Below are 19512 nucleotides of genomic sequence, written 5' to 3' on the forward strand. Positions count from 1 at the left end.
ACATTTAATTGAACAAAAATATTATACTTTTCATTTCAATTCAATAACATGATAGATTTATGAACATTGTGTGATTTGAGAACATCTGTCTTTTTTAACGAGATTGGTGTAGTCATTTGAATTATATATTAATACTGAATAGTATAAATTACTTTCATCCAATGTCTAATAATACTGTATTGAATATTTGAATACAATTTATATTTGGATATATTCAATGCTTACTTTGTAAAATTAAATAGATTGAATACAAATTTTTTTTAGCAATTTTTCAATGCTTAATTTATCTTAGGAAGAAAAGGAAAGGCAAAGAATTACTAAATAGTAGGTTTTCGTTGAAATGTGTAATATTGTTTCATTTGACTGTTCGATACAAATAGGTTTTATCGTTGTGCTTCCCGCGATTTCCTGCTACTTGAACTTACAACGTGTACTTCCGTCTTTATCGACACATACATATAAGATATACGAATAGAATTATCTTACGCAAGACTTAGATTACCGTCAATAACGTTTAAGTGATAGTTCGCACTTAGAGGCAGACAGATAGAAATAGAAATAATACAATAGTCGACAAATAGGTTTCATTTATAACAATGTACAAACGTACATGTAATTATAATAGAAGAAATAAAAAGGACATTATGTTAAAGGTGCATGTGGAAACATTTATTTTTAGGGCGCGAACATTTCAATTTTTTTCCTTTTTTTTTTTTAATTAAAACATAATTTAGAACAACACGTTCTTTGTATGCCGTGTTTCTTTGTAAAAGATTTACTTTAGTTATTATAAAGTGTCATAAATGACTAGTTGGATTCTACACCGTAATACTGTACAGGGTTTCTCAAGTGTCGAAACATTTTCTTCTAAAATTCCGCGACAATCTTGTGTTCGTATATAAGTTAATATTAATTAAATAATTTACATGATAACAGAAAATAACTTTTCTCGTTAATCAGACATGATAAATTAACGTTGAGATTGTTTATTATGTTATATTTATTTAATACCTTAAAAATTTGTAACGAAATGTAAGATAATTATTTCCTATATATATATAATAATAATTATTCTCGATCGGAATTTCAGAACAAATATGGAATGGAGTACCCTATACACATACGTGGCTATTGAGTAACATGTATACTTTTATGATTTGTCCCTTAAATTGTCACCTGTATAGTACAAATAATTCCTAGATCGTTGTACATTGGTATATTACCAGTTTTCCAGTGAAATTTAATTACATTTTCTCGCTCGCTTTCTTATCACTAATTAAAATATATATATATATATATATATATATATATATATATATATATATAATTCCCTTTACATAGTCTAATTATATCAATTTTGTTTAAGCTTTATTAGCCATAGACAATCTGCTTGGTATTTACAGAGATTAGATACAAAATTATAAACAGTTCTTAGTACAAAATAATTTTATGACTATAACGATTAAGGTTTAATAGCATAGAGCAGGCCTAGGCAACCTTTCACGGCCTATTAGCAGGTTTTCTCTTTCCTTCCCACTCTTTCCCTCTTCCTTGTTTTTTTTTCTTCTTTTTTTAACGTGTTAATGATCATAATCATTCAGATGAAACATTTCACATTTACCAGATTCGCCTGGAGTGTGATATTTACAGATTCTGCAATATTAAGTTCCACTTTTTACCAAATACGCTTAGTTGCCAGGAAGAACATCAACCGGCCGACATCAGATTTCATTATAATGCTAACCGATGACGAACATTGCCTACCAAATGTTTTGTAACAATTATTCGGTATCTTTTGACAACAATAAAGCAAGGAGAACTATCTTATATTATTCTTATGCCAACATAGAACCACAAGAAATGATTCAAGTCGATGAAAAATTATTTTCTAGATGAAATATTACAATACGATATCTGATAATTTTTTGGTAGTTTATTTAAATTATTGGTTGTTGAAAATTATTGTCCCACGAAGAGAAAAATGCAAGATGAATCGAAAACTGAATGTATGATGGTATGTTATAGTGAAAAAGCCAGAGATTGCCTGTGCCTGAGTAGAAGATATAGCTAGGTGAGCTCTGCACAGTCTTCCGTGATTACCTCTACATTTCTCTCAATTCCACGTCAGATTAACAATCGGGTGTGCCGGGAATCTGATTCAATAAGACCACAGTTAATGACGCTCTTTTATCTTTGCGAAATTATAAAAGAAATTTGCTTAAAACAGTTGAAACTATGGAAAGTTCGTTTTACATGATGGAATTCGATAACTAATTAACAAATTCGTTGATGTATTTGTCGTAAAAAGAGTTACAGGTCTTAGTTGTATTGATGAAGATAAACAAGAAATATTCAGTAAACATAGACTGGAAAATTAACCCTGTCAAATTCATATATTTAAGTTCCTATTTCAGTGTACAATAAATAATCTGCGTTAGCTGAGTATTTTTTGTTTATTTTTTGCAAGTAATGTAATAAGGATTTGCTTCAGCAATGCGGCTCGTTTTAAATGAATTAAATAAATTAAGTATTGGAAAGTTGCTAAATAACTTTCATCTAATCTATTTAATCCTGTTCTCAACTCGTAAATATTTGTGCACCTTCGATAATCTTGTATTCATTTTTAAATCGAATGCTTGTTAAAACGATCACACCTTTTCTGTAAAGAAATGTTATCTTTAGAAATTTTAGGATATGTTTGTAATAAATATAATATATAATAAATACAGTATAATTAATAAAATATTATGCGAGTATCGATATACGAAAGTTATTACAATTCGGCCACGAGATTAAATAGGAATTTCTTTTCTTCAATACTTAATCCATTAAGTAAGTCAATAATGGAAAAGTACCCTGTATAGAAATCTTTTGCTATTTCGTACCATGCAAAACGTACTTAAATAAACGGGTTGAAGAAAATGCAAATAAATACTTTGCAAAATCTAATACAAAATTCGTTGTGGACTCGGTTACAGTAGGAAATTGGAACGAAACGGCAATTCCACTGTTTACGCAATGCTCTTCTCATTGTCAATACTATTTGCAATAGCACCAACATGGAAGATTGAGCGATCCCGGAAGCCTTGGGGCTTAAGCGTGATTGTCGATCGTACACTTGTCGAAAAACATTCGTTCAAAGGGAGCAGAAGAGAAACGAAATTAGTTATCTTCATAAAAAATTCGACCGATTTCCAATTCACCCCGTTAACTGGGATCGTCGAAATCAACGTAGAGCTCACGAACCAAAGTGACGTTCATGAAACATTATTAGGTTCGTTGAAACGATTGTTTTCAAGCGATCGATGTAACAATGATGGAGAATATCCACTGACAGAATATCTTTTCGAAAAGGAAAGGATCAACCTTTAGAAGCACAGGAGATAAGATTCGCTGTCGACAATGTCGTTAAAATAATTTCTATATAAATGGATTATCTTTGTTCTTCGTTTTAATAGATTTCTTCAATGTTCTAATTCTTAACGATCATTGGAAACAATACTAAATTACTCGAATAATGTAGAACAAATATTTGAATAGAGGGAAGAACGTGCATTTTGAAGAAAATTTTGTGTTGAATCTTAGGAGATCAGAAGCGAATCTACATAATTTTTTATGAAGTTCTCTTAAGAAAACTTCGTTCCTTAAGCTATCTTTCATCAGCTGATATTCATTTTTAGTTTCTATCAATAAAGATAATTCTGTCAGTCGACGAAATTGAGACAGAACGCAACGTAAGATAAATAAACCCCTTTACTACTGAGATTTCCGAACCGGTGTAGGTACAGGTAGGTACGTAGAGATATACTAAATTATCACATGAGTAGACAAGTGAGTTACTCGTTAGCAGTAGGGGCAACGATACAGCCAAAGGCAGCAATATGCTTATATCGATGAATCTAAACGCAACTATGATTCGTTTTTCTGATGTCACATGCGAGTGACGGCAGTTTCTTTTCAATTTTTTCTTTTTTTTTTCTTTTTCTTTACTTTGACGCTAATGAAGTGAAAACTATGAATTCGTGTGAATCTCTATTTTAACAAGGTGCCCGATTTCAGTATAAAATTCTACACTGTTAAACTGTCCTACGTTATCAATACGGAAAACAGTGTCCCTTAATATTTCTTTTTTTTTTTTTATTATCGATAACATCGTAAACTGATCTACGCTTGATTTGAATTTATATTATGATTATCTCGTATATTTTTACCCTTTTTTATTTTCCACTTCTTTCCTCAACTCTTTGTTTCCTTTGTTCAACGACAGAGAAGCAAACTTACGAATATGTTACGTTTAAATTCAACGCACGTACGATTTATATACGAACGGCTATGTCTCTGATATATCTACTTCTTACGCGGCGTTACATTAAGATATATAAATAGTATTTTTAATGTTATAACGGTAACATCACCTACTTACTAGATATTGCGAATGCTATTAATAGTATTCATCTTGTATAAATACATACGGAACATAACGAATCGAATGATTAATTAGTTGAATGTCGTGAGAATAGCATCGCTAAACGAACATCTGACTTGGAAATCTTATAAACTCGTCGTTTTCTTGTCCCTTCGCATTTTTATTTTCTTGCTTCGTTCCATTATGAAACCAAGACTCCGATATGTTGATAACGTTCCAGACTTCACACCGAAATACTCTGTTGCTATCCTTAGAACGACCAATTCCGTTGGTTTCTCAACGAAATCGTGTTGACGAAAGAGACAAAAAGGAACACGGTTCCAAAGACGACACGCAAAGACGAATTGCTTGTACGCTCGTCGTCGTCTCGTTCGCGTTTGTCTCTCTCAGCGCAATGATAAACGTCTCCTACTTCTCGATGTACGTCTATATGTACAATATACTAGTTCTTTTTTTGCTTTGTATTGATCCCGCCTATCATATAAAGTTACAATTATGATGTGTCATAGTCATGGTGAGAGTCACCATTTGTCAACAGCGAAATATGTATATCTTCGTGAATCACGAATTACATGATATCGCCGAGCTCTCACGCGAAAATTGCTACTTCGATACATTCGCCGAGGCTAAAAACTTTGTTAAATCTTTTTCAATCTACAATTCGATTCTCTGCTTAATAACTTAACGACTTAGTTTCGTTCCTAAATATTATCCTAATTTTAATGTAATCCGACCGAATACAGAAGCCATAAAATAATACCATGGCGAATCTTTCTAGTTTACGATGTATGCGATGAGAGCCCTATCGTGTACGAATTACACGAGAAGTTCGATAGTTTTTCGTTTGCTTCGTTCGAAGCAAAACCCTATCGAGCTGCCTAACGATTACGATAAATTTACGCACGATGAATTGTAACCACCTATACGTTCACAAACACACGCATTCATACTCGTTTTTTCATATGTCATAATCTTTTTTCCCTTTGTCTACTCGATTGACAACCCACAAAGGAGGTTGATACTTAGTTACCATATTGCCATACAATTGCAATTTCTTTCCTTTCCCTTCTCCTGTTCAGCCATTTTCTTATTTTTCTTTTATTGTTTTTTTTTTTTATAAAGGAAAGACATGTTCCAAAGGGTAACTTCTAATATTTTAAACGGTGAGTATCTTTTATTTACCTCGAAGATATAGACGTATCTTTAAATCCATGCAGGAATGTTCACAGCTGTATTATAATTACACGATATTGCTCCTAAATTTTCGACGATCATATCGAGGATCAACGGATCGCTCGAGATCTTTGCTGTCTCGTGCGTGAAACTGTCAACAGATTTCGCGCAGTCCAACAACTTCGGTGAACAAAAGTCGCCTCGCGTTCTCTTCGCTCGATTGTCGAATTCACAGTTTTACATTTGTATTCCTTATATGCTTCTTACGTCTAAACAACGGTCTCGTCGAATATGCTCTCGCGTCTAGATCGTCTAGCGTTTCGACGAATCTCGCTGACTTATGTACTAAGCAAATACGATATTTCCTCGAGTATCTTCCTACCATTTCGACTTTGACACGGACAGTCCTTTTATATCTACGACAGTGCTGCGCGATGGATTATTCACATCAGTTTCCCTGAAAGTCGTTTCGAAGTCTTTAACGCCCCTACGGAATATCTCTTCGTATCGGCATCGTTCGAAAGAACTGTTTCGTGGAATAAATTATGTAAGCAGCCTGAAGAGTTCGATTTCGTTGCCGGAAACCAAGATTGAACCTTATCGTTGTATCTTCTTCTTCGATGTTCCTATACCTTTACGCGTCTCGATCCTTCGTTCGAGTACATCGAAAGCTTGCCTCGTCGAAGAATTCAGAACTTTGTTCTCATGGTTATCCAATGTGGGTAGACGGCGTCTTCGACCAGCCCATGGTCTATATTCGAGCGTCGTTTAGCCGGGCACGCGTGGCAACCGCCACGAACCATGTGCTCCTCGACTTTACCGGACGTTCAATATCAGGACGTGGGCGCGTAGCCGAGGTTCTTCCGCTGGAGAAACATCGAGATCTCCCGGAAGGTCGGCCTCTCAGTCTCCTCACGTCGCCAACAATCCAGCATCAAATCGTAAATATCTTTCGAGCACGCGGTCGGTTGCGGTAAATAGTTGAAAAGGTTATCGGTATTCTCTTTGCAGCCGCTGTTCTCGCCATCGGCGTCGGTACACTCCGTGGCGCGATGCAATCGTCGCAGGCTCTGGACCACTTCCTCGTTCGACAAGTGCTCGTAGGGGACCCGTCTGCCCAGGTTCAAGATCTCCCACAGGGTCACGGCAAACGCCCATACATCGCTCTTCGTCGTGTACTTGCCCTGTGAACGATCGTATCGATTATTGGTTTCTTCTGGTTACAAAGAATTTGGTTGCACGTGATATTGCTTAGATTTGATCTTAGAAAGCTATGTATGTTTTCGAGTTGAGTTTAATCGATAAAATCTTTTTTATATCCATGTCACGACTATTAAAATAAATAGCAATAAAAGTAACGGTAAATGGATTTTATCGTGCGTAATGAGAATCGAACATTTTTTAAACGCTCTTTTGATATTCAACTCGATAATGCTTAAAACTAGATATATAGAAAACATATATGTATGTATGTAATAAATAAAAACAAAAGCTGATAACAGTAAAAATTAGTACGAACGATTGCTTAAAGATATTTTTAAATGGTCATACGATAAAAAGATATAGTTGAATTATACAGGCATATTGCGACGATTCGAACTACAATAGCTTCGTATATCGGTCATATACGATTTGTAGACAATTCGAAAACATGCATGCATGAGGCAATGTATATCGCGTTCGATTGGTATCGTTCGAATAAAGCTTACCAGGAATATGGATTCCCAGGCCATCCAGCGTATCGGCAGGGGTACCGTGCCATCGACTTTGTAATAATCGCTCGCGTACAATTCGTTGTCCGTACCAAAATCCGAGATTTTAATGTGATAAGCTTTGCCCACCAAGCAATTCCTGTAATCGAAAATCATCGTTATCGATGAACGCGATGAATCGACTGTTCTGCTCTACAAACGTTCCGATCTGCGCCACTTAATTAACTTCCGAAACAACATCGAACGAGCTTTTATCGTTATTATCGCTATTGCTAACGATCATCTAATTTACCGCACGATAACTGCTTCCATAGGTTTTTGATTCGTGTTATTTCGTCCGTCAAATTTCGTTTCCAGCGCGTTTCACGTGGACAGGAAATGTTGATCGGCTCCTGTGTTTCGTTTGTAGCTTTCGCTTGCTAAAAGGTTGCAGTTTTCTCTGTGCACCTCAAAGGGGAAACTTGTATCGAGAACACTTTGGGAATGATTGTAGGCTCGGCCGCAGATACGTGAATCAGTTTCGACTTCAGCCGGAGAATTCGAATACTTTTCCGACCGATTCATTTCGAATGAAAAAGGCACGGTTCAAATCGATCTCTCGTCGGTATGTGGGGTGCATAGCGTGGCCGCCAATCTGCATACGCGTACGCATTCTGTGCATGGTAGCCGACCGGAAGCAGGAATGGCTGCCTGCAGGCTGTATTTGCACGTACGTGTAGATGAGCTACGTTTCCTGTACAAGCACACGCAACTCTACAATCGAACGTAACGTTGTGGCAAAGTTTACAAGCGACCGGCTGGATCGTTGAATGATCATCGTGGATCGTTATGAGATGGGATAAGGTTCGCGGTCGTAAAAGAATGCGAATCTAAATACGGACGTATCGTGTTCTATCACGTGTACACGTTTATGTATGTACTGTATACATTAGCAGATTTATATACGTTTGTGTATGGTTGTATGGGTGCTGCTATAATTCTAGTTTATATATAATATATAATTCAGATGCTGGTTTAATTCTAACTGGATTTGAAACGAGTTGTGCTTAATTATGTCTCGACCTATTCCGAAACATTGAATGCTCCATTGCTTGAGATAATTAGCGAGGTTTAAGATAGACTCGAACGTTTAAATTTGTTATTAAACGTCTCGTTTCTATGGTATTCGGGAATGGAATGTTTCTAGAAGAATAAAAACTTAAGAAATACCAAGTCGCTAATTCTTGGAAGCACCAAAATTCTGTAATTAATTCGCCGTTTGTAATATTAGATTCCCATTAACTCTAAATCACGGAGGTGAATTCTCCTTTCATAAGGCTTTCAAGAACGAAGTTAAGGGAATCAGGCTACGGAGAAGTGACAAGAACGTTGTCACGCGATAACCGACGCGAATTACAAAGTTCGCCCATTAATAGAAATGAATCAGTTGTGTAGCGAAGTTACACGATGGTCGAGCACATTCGTATACGTTTCTCGTTGTTGCGAAACGGTGTTAATTCGGGTCTTCATAGAGGACACTCGAACACCGCGAAATATCCATCTAACAGCATTCCATTTTGGTGTCGGTCGGCGGACTGCCTCCTGCTTTCAAAGACGAACTATAATTCTCGCCGAGACAAACGAGCAACTGAACGGTATTTGAGTATCCAGCGCTATCGAGTGAATGGAGTCAATTAATTTTGACGGTGGAACAAAGCTTCAATTTGCAGCCAGAACCTAGGTAATTAGCCGCACTTTATCGATCACGTTATTGGCTATAGTATGTTCCTGGAGTACACGGATGGCGGCGACGACGACGACGACGACGGCCACGACGACGGCAGCGACAACGATGCTGACCTGATCCACGGAAGTCCTGGTTCAGAACGTTAATGCAATAAGCAATGTTCACTAGCCGGATCCTATTGAGCCTCTGTGTGAATTATATTAAGTGGAAGTGTCTATCTGCAGATACCAGTATGTTTGACTCGATTATAATTGGATTTCGCGACAAGCGGCGATAGCTAACGACTGACGAACCAACCTCAAACCACTGATGTTCTAATTCGAACTACTCTATTAAACTGTACTCCGTTGCTAATTATATTTTATAAATACTGCTCGCGAGCTTTCCACACTCTCTGTAGACTTTGCTTACGATTTTTCGTTACTTAGGTACTACTCAGTCCCGGTATTAAGTTATTCATCAAAGAGGGTTTTAAAATATTCAGGGGGACCGTAATGCGCGACAGAAGACTTCTTGCTCGAGTTCAGACGAACGAATCCTCCCCGAAGACAGAGGGTATCTACTTTTCCTCGACAACTCGAGAAGAGTCACTCGTACGGCTATTATCGATTGTCACTGCGTTCAAGTGTCTTCGGCGATGCTCTTGCGTTAGTCGTCGAGCCAAGGAGTTCGAAGGCCCTGTGTGCGATCGGCCGGACTTCGACCTCGTGATGTCTCGACGCCGTCAGATCGAAAACCGAGTAGCAGAGGTTGCTCTTGTCGCTAGAAAGAGGGTGATGGGAGAGGTGAATGATCTAAAAAAAAAAAAGAGAAAGGAAGCGAGTAAGAGAGGAAAAGAAGAAAGGGACGGTAGAAAGATGTGGGAGGTAGAGAAAGCTATTCTCTACATTTGTAATCGAAGTCGGAACAAAGGAAGAGCCACGCTTAGTCGGGGTTGGAGTACCTACATTGAGTCTTCTTCGTTCTCCATGATCGAGCTACACGTTCTTGCGGCGTGTGCGACCACTATTGCCGTTTCTGGTAACACCATCACCATCACGAACCTCCACCATCGCTATTGGTATTGCTCTTATCCTGACGATCACATAGAACCATTTTGTGTATGTGTATGCTTGTGTGCTGCTCCTTTCTATCGTCTTTCTCTTTATCCTTAAGTGTTTCACTCATACGCGCTTACTCATATACTCTCTTATATCCCGATCACACGCACGTTCTTCCTTTCCTCCGCTATTATAGGCGCACACGAATATACGTACGTATACACACGTCTACACGTACAAAGAAGAACCCTTCCGTCCGTTCTCGTCCTTTTTTCGATCGTGCCAATTGAATTGCATTACCGTTTGATCAGCGATCGATTCTTTCCTCTTTTCCACTTGGTCCGGCTCCGAGAATGACTTTATACGGCGCGCACTCGCGAATAAAATAAGGTGCCAGGAGAAATTGGCTGGCGAGTGTTAGGATAGGCAGTCGGGGTTGCGGAGCTTCTCCGACACCGGCGATACATACGTGAACTCGCCCCTTCCAATTGATTCTTTCCCTTTTACCTTCACTCAGATTTTCATCATGCTCGCTTAAACCTCGATTGATTCCCAGCGAGATTTATCTTACCCTCTGAAAAGTACTTCAAATCTCGGGTTTCAAATTCGAATATGAAATATTCTTTCTTTATATCTGACTACAATATGTTGGTCAATCAATGTTATCCCATGCATACGACAAAGTTCGAAAAGTAACGAGTCATTGACTATGAATCAAGAAGAGAACATGTAGGAATGTAACAGAGGTATAAAGTTACCTGTTCTTGAAAGAGAATTTTTATAGACGAAGATTATAAGCTTTGGATTACGAGGTTCGTAAGAGGTCTGTAATAAGCTGATCTTTTAATTCCTCTTTCAGGGCTACTTCAGACTTCACAGAAAGCAGTTCCTTTTTCACGATGCGAGCTTAATTGGTCGTGGCACGCGATGCACGCGTGATGTTTCGATGGACGGAAGGAATCAGGTTTATAAAAGAGAACGAGCACAGGATGGGCCACCTATCGTGGACGTTGCTCTTTCAACGCGTTACAGTCAGCGGAAGAATTTACGCTGCGATCATGACGAAATTCCCGCAGAATCATATGTTTCGCTGGAAATCGTCGGTTCGTCGCGTCAACGCCTATCATCCGGACGGACGTTTATCTACGGCATTACGTTTTGATTAAATTCCGGGCCACCATGAAATTCTGATTCCTTTGCAAATGGATTCACCGCGTTTGCGGCTGCTCTCCAGTTACATCGTGCGACAACAGGTCGTTCACGTTCGACGACCAGCTCGGTAAAAGCCGGTTAAATATTTTCGTCGAACGTCCTCTCGCCGCCTCGTTACGAATTCTCGAAAATCGAACGAGTCACGATTCGGCCTGATAAAATTTAACGAGTCAAATTCATCGAGTTATTTACAGTTATTTTTCTCTTCTGATTTCGAGCATTGTTACCTTGTTAATTGAATTTTGCATTGAATTTTCCATTGAAATATAAATATTTCAGCCGTGGTCAAATAGGTTAAATGGTAAAACAAAGAATGAAAAAACATGTGACGCGTGTTTAATTGTTTAAGAAATACTCCAGTGGGCCACGAATTTTGTTTGAACGAATTGCAAAATTCTATTTTATGAAACGTTCCTTGTTAAACATTGCCCAACGAACCTGCAACTTCGTGTTTTCGTTAATGTTCAAACAGAGCTCGGTTATTTTTCGGTTCTCCGTTTATTCGTGAAAAGTTGAAATTCGTGTGTGACGGATCTTGTGTGCAGCTCTCTCGCGATCACGGATATCGCATGTTATACGCGAAGATTTAATAAAGCTGATAGTAAAATAACTTTAGTTTTTGCAATTTCACAACAAGAATCTTCTCTTTGAATCGACAAAGGGCCGTTTAAAGCTTTGTGGCAACCGAGAAATACGTTTTCTTTCGTCCGATCGTTTGAGGACTCGGACTGTACGAACTTTGATGTTTGGAATTTCCATCTTTATAATTAATCTACATCGTAACTAAAGAAAGAGGAAGAAAAATACAGGAAACATTATGCTTTGCATCAGAAACATTGGACTTGCGACCGATAATATGAAAATAATTAAATATCATTTTTCTAAAGTCAATGTTAAATTAATTGTTATCGAAGCATAAAAGGAAATAAAAATGTCTGATGTATTTAGGGAATGGCGCAGATGATGATGAGATCGACTTAAATCTGCTTCTAATAATACTACGGAGAGAACGTACAGGAAGCGCATCCTGGTATTCTATTAAGATTTACGAGCGATCGTTTGAGAGACACTGGTCAACCGGAAACTAGGTTCCACGTGTTGTAAGAGCACCGCGGTTAGCGTGAATATGTATGTAGAGCACATATGCACATATGTGCATCTATACTTCCCATCGATTCAACGGGGATGGCCATTGCATTTCAATAACAGGAACATGGATGGGTTTCGTTGCATACCGGCTGTACATATACGCTTTTGTCTGTGAAAGTCAAGGGTTTCTGATCCTGGATATTATACGCCTTGTGCGGGATGTCAAAGATCATCCAGTTCTATTGGCCAATAACAGAGCATTTGTTAGTCTTTAGGATTTTCTCCGAAATTTTTAGCAAATCTATTGTATCGTCGATATCAATAAAAATAAAGTAAATACCTATATTAAGCGAAGTAATTTTTTTTTTATGAAATACAGTTAGATATAAAATATATTCGAGCAATTTTATTTCGGGTCGATTAATTGAAAAATATAAATATAGTGGACTATTACTATCACGTACTGGGCGAGGAACAATATTGGCGAAATTGAATGACGCGTGAAACACATCGAAATAAAATTGATCGCACCGATATCGAAACGTTTCGTAGAATTGGAAATGTCCCATATTACGAAAATACTCTTTCAAGGGGGTGTCACGCTTGTGCACTCTATAAAAGTTTATCGAGCCTTCCTATCGCATCGAATGTAATTTTGATACTGGTACGTTGCTAGGAGATTCGTGCTGTGATAATTTCGTACGACTGGAAAGTTACGCCGGATTTTACGAACAACCAGGTCGAATTAATTTATAGTTGTAATAAATCGAGCAAACAATTTTGATGTTGACGCATAGCCGATAATGACTGCAACGTACACGTTTAATCGTTATTCCACGGGAAAATAAACTACCGTTCTTGCTATTTTCCGCTCGACGTATCGCTAACGAATCGCTGATTTCCCATGTGGTTTTGCGGCTTCGTTTGTTTTGGGGGCTTATGGAAATGCGCTCTGGGAAAGCTATAATTTAATTTCAACTTCAGCGACAAACCCCGATATCGGGTTTTCGCTTTCCTGCGAACTGATGCTTATCACGTTCCAAAGAACCACTTCTTTAAGCGGTGTTTATTTCTGACCATTTCGTTAATCGTCAATTCGTTCAATTTTATTTTTATACCACATATCAATATTTCCAGAATGCTTAGAGGCATATCAATTATACGATTTCTTTTATAAACATTGTGGATAAATAACACAAAAGTAACTTTCAAAATTACGATACACATCTTTACCGGTACAAAATAATAATCACGCTACTGGAATATTTTGTATACAAGTATGTGTAATCATAGAATAAGGAAGTAAAATTTTCTTAGCTCGCATAGTGTCTTATAGAAACGAAATAGTGGGTGAAAAACCAGAAAATGCCATTCGGAATCGAATGTAAGTACGAAAACACAGGATTATATTCCAAAGCGAAAGCTACAGAAATTCGTCTTCCTCTATGGAATATCACATCACGGTAATCCTTTCAGGAACCTCGAAAATTGCTTTCTCCGTATTCGTAGCTACATCTGTGTTGCGCCGACGCGACGAGCGGTTAAAGGGAAATGAAATCGCGAAGAGTACGAAACAGCTTGATTAAAGGACGTCATTTATACGCATTCCCTGTTGTATTCCACGGGCTAGAAGTCGAAACAACATTTACGTATCTCTCTGTCTTCTCTCTTTCTTGTCGACTCCTCCTATTTAGAGTAACAAAACATCTGCGCTACGGACGAAACGATGATAGTTTGGATGTGCGCCGCTAAGACGCGTTTATCCTCGTGGGAAAGAGAGATCCGGCCGGATACGTTCGCTCGAACTTCTCGTCGTACTCACCTAGTAGCCAGATCCCGGTGCACGAAGTTCAGATTCTCCAGGTACCGCATGCCCGACGCGATTTGCGCCGCCATGTAGATGAGACAGTTGAAACTGAAACGAGGAAAGCGGCGTGAGTTGCAAGAGGACGAAGTTAAGGCGTGAGACTGCAAGCTTTTCAGAGATGGGGTGAGTCAAGGAAAGAGGGAGGGGGAGGGTGATAGGAAAGGCAGATAGAGGAACAGAGAAGAGGAAGGCCTGGTTGGTTGGAAAGAGACGGATGGGTTCGTCGGAAACGACGGAACGCGAAGGGGGTTGCTGACTGTACTCGAAGGCTACGTCGCTCACGATTAATAAACGCTTCAAACTCCAACCTGCGCGAAACTTATTGGGTGTTAACTTCGCGACGCCTCGCCACAGCGGATGGAACTAAACCACGAGTCTTGCTGACGAACGCCGATGTTTCACCGGAGGAGTTATTGAAATTCTAGCGTTTGATTAATTTTCACGCGTTGCCTCGACGCTAGCCTCGTAGGCATGGCATCAATCTCACTGTGTACTTGCGAATCCGGGTCAATTCTCATACGAAAGTTTCGTAGGATCCGAACGATATTCGTTACAGTTTCTGATGTTTTATTGCAGTTTCTGTACTTGTAAAGTGATATAACGTTGGTGAATACTGTAAAATACGACGTGTAGTTATAAGTATAATATTTAGACACTTGAAAAAATGAAATTACGCGAAAGTAGCGTAAATACTATAGATTATGTACAACGTGGATTAAGATTTTACTAGAGTTCGATGTTGTAGATGGAAAGCTATTACACAGACTAATCTTCTGGTTAAAGTACTCATAAAAGGCTCGAACCTCCTTGCTGAAAGTTTGATTGTACTTGAAAGTACCGCTTACTCGGGATACTTGCAAAGGGTTCTAACCCACCTTGTGAAGATTCGAATCTACTTAAAAGTATTTTCTCTTTTTTCCGAAATCGTCACTCATTGGGTGTTTGAAAGTACGCAGATAGTTTCGATTTTACTATTTGAAAGATATTTCCAAGATCCCATCTCTACTTGATGCAATTTTTATTTACTGCCTAAAGTTTATTAAACTGTGATTTCATTTTCTAAATGCTGTAACGAGGTATTCTACTTCGGATACTTTTCATACTGTTGCATATTATTCGCATTCGGTACACGAACATCCGCGGATGATTGGTTTTCTAGCGTCGTTAAATGGATAGTTACCTGAGCGTTTTGACACCGATCGGCATGGAATGGGCATCTTCGGCAGTGATATGCGTCTTGAGGAATTGGCAGAGATCTCCATGTTCCAGGTACTCCATTACTACGCAATATGGCTCTTCGCGGCAGCAAGCACCCAGGACTCGGGCGATATTGCGATCCTCTAGAGCTGCCAGGATCCTGACGTCTCGTTGGAAATCCATCCTTAACAGATCCATAGGATTTACTAACTCGTGGCTTTATTACCTACGAATATTTGGTTTAGATGATTCGATCGTTCGACAAAACGAAACATCTGAATTCCAATTTCTTTTCTGCATTCTAACGTGTTCTTTTCTTAGGTAATCTTGTTACTTGTTATCTTCTTCAAATTTCTATCGCCAAGACCCGTGTACATAAACAGAAATTCCGTACGATAAAAAAGAAATAAAAAGAGAAAAAAAACAAGTATAAACGTAGAAAACCGTACACAGCGTCCAATTTTACATCGACCCGAGGCAACTGGAAGATTGTTAAAGCAAATGGAGCCATTGCTTGGCTCGGCAGTGTCCATCGCGCGAAATAACCGTAAGATTTTCGAAGAAAGTTTCGGCGTTTCGTTTGTATGCAGGCACCGGAGGTAAAACGAGTCCAAGACGTAGCCGTGTCGAAGGAAGCTCTGCTTTTCAGAAACGCGGTAACAAGACGCGTTTCCACGCAGCATCGTTACTTCAGCCTTACTTACGATCGACTTGGTAATGGCACTCTCGCGTGATAGCTTAATGCGGCCGTTAACAAAACTACGTGGCTCGTATCGATTCTCCATAAACTGCGAATTCTGGTGCGTTCCATGGTCCTGACACCTCGGAACGTCGCGTGGGCGACAAATATATCCATGATGGGGCTAAATTGTAAGCGAAATAATACGTTGCCCGTCTCGATGTCCGTAGGTGGAGCGCGTTAATTGCAGCTTGTCCATCGTTTTCCGATTCTCCTTATCAAATGTCCGCGTGATCAAGCGTCCAGGGAACGTCGTTACGCTATCTGTTCCGCAGGGATAAGCCTAAGAGGCGCGATTCATTTTTCGAATGAATATTCATGGAAGATAGGCAAGGCAAGAAATCGAGAGATAAAAATATTGGCGAGTAAAGAAACACGGATATAATGAGAAGTGTCCGAACAAAGCTGAACTACAGTGGTAATATTGCCTTTGACCTTGCAATCGAGTTGAACGTAAAAGTAAAGCTACGTTGAAAAATATTATTTCTAAAAAAAAAATTGGATTTCACAAAATCGAAATGTTCGAACGACTCTGTGTTTGTTCGTGAAAATTGAAAGCATTGTTCGATGGTTGGAGGACCGAAGTTATACATATTCCCCGAAAAATGGCCGCGATTGTTAACGGAGGGAGAAAAACTCTCTTCAATAATGAACGAAACACGAAACGATGGAACGGTAAAAGGGTGCTCAGAGCCGGGAAACGTGAACGCGATTAAATCATATCGCGTATCCGGGATCGAAGAATTCAACGTGCTGTTTTTTAACGAGAATATGACCGGCAGAACATTAACCGGCTCGTTATTTAACGTTGTTTTGAACAAAGCGTACGCCACCAAGAGAGTCGATACCTGTATGTATCTTGATATCGGCTATAACGCATAAAACATTCCTTATTTGTTGTGTGCAGGATCTTTCGTGAACGTAGACCAGTCGTCAAGAGCGAGCTGGTATTCGTGTTGCGTGTTTGGACGAGAAAGTTGAATTGGTTGGATCGTTAAGAGACCATCAAACATTTGCAAAGTGAAAGCCGAAGAAAGACGAGATTTTTTTGTCTTTGATGGTGAGATCACGTGGATAAGTTGAAAGCACAAGGTGGAAGCGCGAGGTGGAAAAGGAAGTGGAGCAAGTTCCAGTCACGATAGGGGCGCGATAAGTCATCCTCGCGGTGGGAGACTTGTTGCGTGAGCAGACATTCGAAGAACCGTGGAAACCACGGAGGAACCATGGGTCGGATCGTTTCGTTTTTTATTTACGACGCTGCGTGCGCCGCTGGTCTTTGAATCACCGATATTTACACAAATCACGATAAAGCGGAACGACAAGAGTATATTAGTAGAAACGATTGGTATACGTGATAAATCATGAACGCGATTACCTCTGTTGATACTGCGAGGAGAGTTTCGAAATCTATTGAATCAGCTCGAAAGCGAGGCATTGATTTTCCCATTGAAATTGACATGTTGCCGTGTTGATCATTGGTGGGTGACATTGGCAGCTTTGATTAAGTATGTTCTTCTTTTATCATTTTATGTTACACGCTTACCATTTTTTATATTCATTGAAATGTCCCAGTGATATTAATGGGTTATAAATGATTACAGAATTATGTGATCTAATTGAAACCTAATCTTAGACCTATCGCAGTCACGTACGATTGGTTGAGATGTAAAGAGAATGTAGTATTTCATAAAAAAAAAAAAAATTGTACGATGCTAAAGATAAAGAGAAACAGCGAAGAAGCTTTGCATGTAAAATACCATTCTAAGGAGAAAGATATTACACCGCGTCGAAGCGTGTGCTTTAAGACGCTGGAGCAAACTGTACGTTAGTGGAGCACTTTTCCCAGGATCTCCTCGCTAAAAGCTCAAAGAAGAAGAAAAATCTTCTACGAACTAAATAGACTACGTAAACGACTCGTCTTTCGCATCCTTCTTGTCATCACCCGTGCGACATCATCGAAATTAGTTAGAAACTAGAACGTCACGGCCTTAAAAGTCTCGAAGGCGAATCGTTTTTCCGTTCTCCTTTTCAGCAAGCATCAGATAACTCATTCGCGACGATGAAACTTTCCTTATCCCCTCCATTGCACAGAGTTTCTCGGTCACAAAAGCTGCAGGGAACTGCAACGATGTCCGATGGACGTTGTCGATATTCGTTTCGGAAGAAAGCTTTGTCGTCTGTCCCTGGTGGATTCGTTTGGTTTGCTCTTCCTGTCCCCTGGCCAACCACCCTATGATTCCTCTTTCGCGTCGCCACGAAGCGCGGCGAACTCCCGATACCCTATCTCTTTGGTCATTGTATGCAAATCTATTCCATTCGTAGAATCGAACTGGCCTTTTTCTGATGTCTAGCTTGATAGCCGCGAGAACGATCGTCTTCGCCGGTATATCTGGACGTTTCACCGCCGTGTGGTTTCCTCTATAAAACGACACGGCCACGATGCGACCGCTAGAACCAAGAGGAGAGGGACAGAGAGAACCGGTGGCCCCGGTTTCGGAGGAAAAGAAAAACCGGGACACATTCGGGAAGAGCCAGCAACGCTATGAATTTTATGCACAGGGCAGCTATTCCGGGGATGGCGATCGCTCGATGCATTCGCAATCGGTTTGTATCACGACCTACGTTGCTCCTGTGTACGGTGCTGCTAGCGAAATAGACCCGATTTCGTTGCGTTATGCTCACCAGCCATTGTGTATCTTGCAGGTAGCATCGGTATCGAGGACGCCGTTTCCACGAACGGTGCCATTTATGTTTCTTTTTTGGTTTTAATCGCAATACTTTTGAATGGGTTTGAGAGAGATTTTGTAGATAGGTTCTAGTCATTATTTTCTATACGAGAAGTGTTAGAAGCGTCTCTTTGTTATAACGACTACTGTTGCTTGTAAGCAGAGGACTTCTACTTTGGATTGCCGATTTTAACGAAACATTTAAGGTAGGTAATCCGGGCTTCTTTTTAATCAGGTTTTCCAATTGGATAGTTGAAAGATAGGGCAATAACGTCTTACGTTAGGGAAGTATTGGGCTATTTCTACTTGAATCTTAGAATAAACGTTATCTTTCTTCTTTCCCTTCCGCTTTAACTCTCTCTCCTGTTTTACGCTTCCTTCTATTTCTTCTCTTTCTATTTCTTTCTCCTCCGCTTTTTGTTTTTTCCATTGCTTCGAAGACATTGGTAATATTGCAATATCCACTATTTAGAATTTGCTGCCATTTTCCATGGCAATTAATAAATAAAAGTCGGTGCTTCGAAAACTTCGAATTCTCGTCTTATTAAATCTACCGCTATCTTGTACTATCGAGGCAGGATAAATTAAATAGAAAAAATTAGTCG

General features: G+C 39.2%; 2 protein-coding genes across 3 annotated transcripts in view; one reads left to right on the forward strand and one right to left on the reverse strand.

The window, feature by feature from the left end:
- LOC126918436 (magnesium-dependent phosphatase 1-like) overlaps positions 1–19512 on the forward strand; it is a 210474-nt gene that overhangs the window by 2952 nt on the left and 188010 nt on the right. The window lies entirely within an intron of this gene.
- LOC126918366 (discoidin domain-containing receptor 2-like) overlaps positions 326–19512 on the reverse strand; it is a 159281-nt gene continuing 140094 nt past the window's right edge. For both annotated transcript variants that reach the window (XM_050726212.1, XM_050726203.1), the window contains exons 13-16: positions 15426–15626; positions 14201–14293; positions 7309–7450; positions 326–6783 (exon numbers count right to left, since the gene is read on the reverse strand). In XM_050726212.1, the coding sequence (XP_050582169.1) occupies positions 6433–6783; positions 7309–7450; positions 14201–14293; positions 15426–15626 (787 nt within the window). In that variant the 3' untranslated portion in view covers positions 326–6432. The remainder of the gene's footprint in view (positions 6784–7308; positions 7451–14200; positions 14294–15425; positions 15627–19512) is intronic.

This window comes from Bombus affinis, chromosome 1 (assembly GCF_024516045.1).
Source record: "Bombus affinis isolate iyBomAffi1 chromosome 1, iyBomAffi1.2, whole genome shotgun sequence".
Classification (NCBI taxonomy): Eukaryota; Metazoa; Arthropoda; class Insecta; order Hymenoptera; family Apidae; genus Bombus; species Bombus affinis.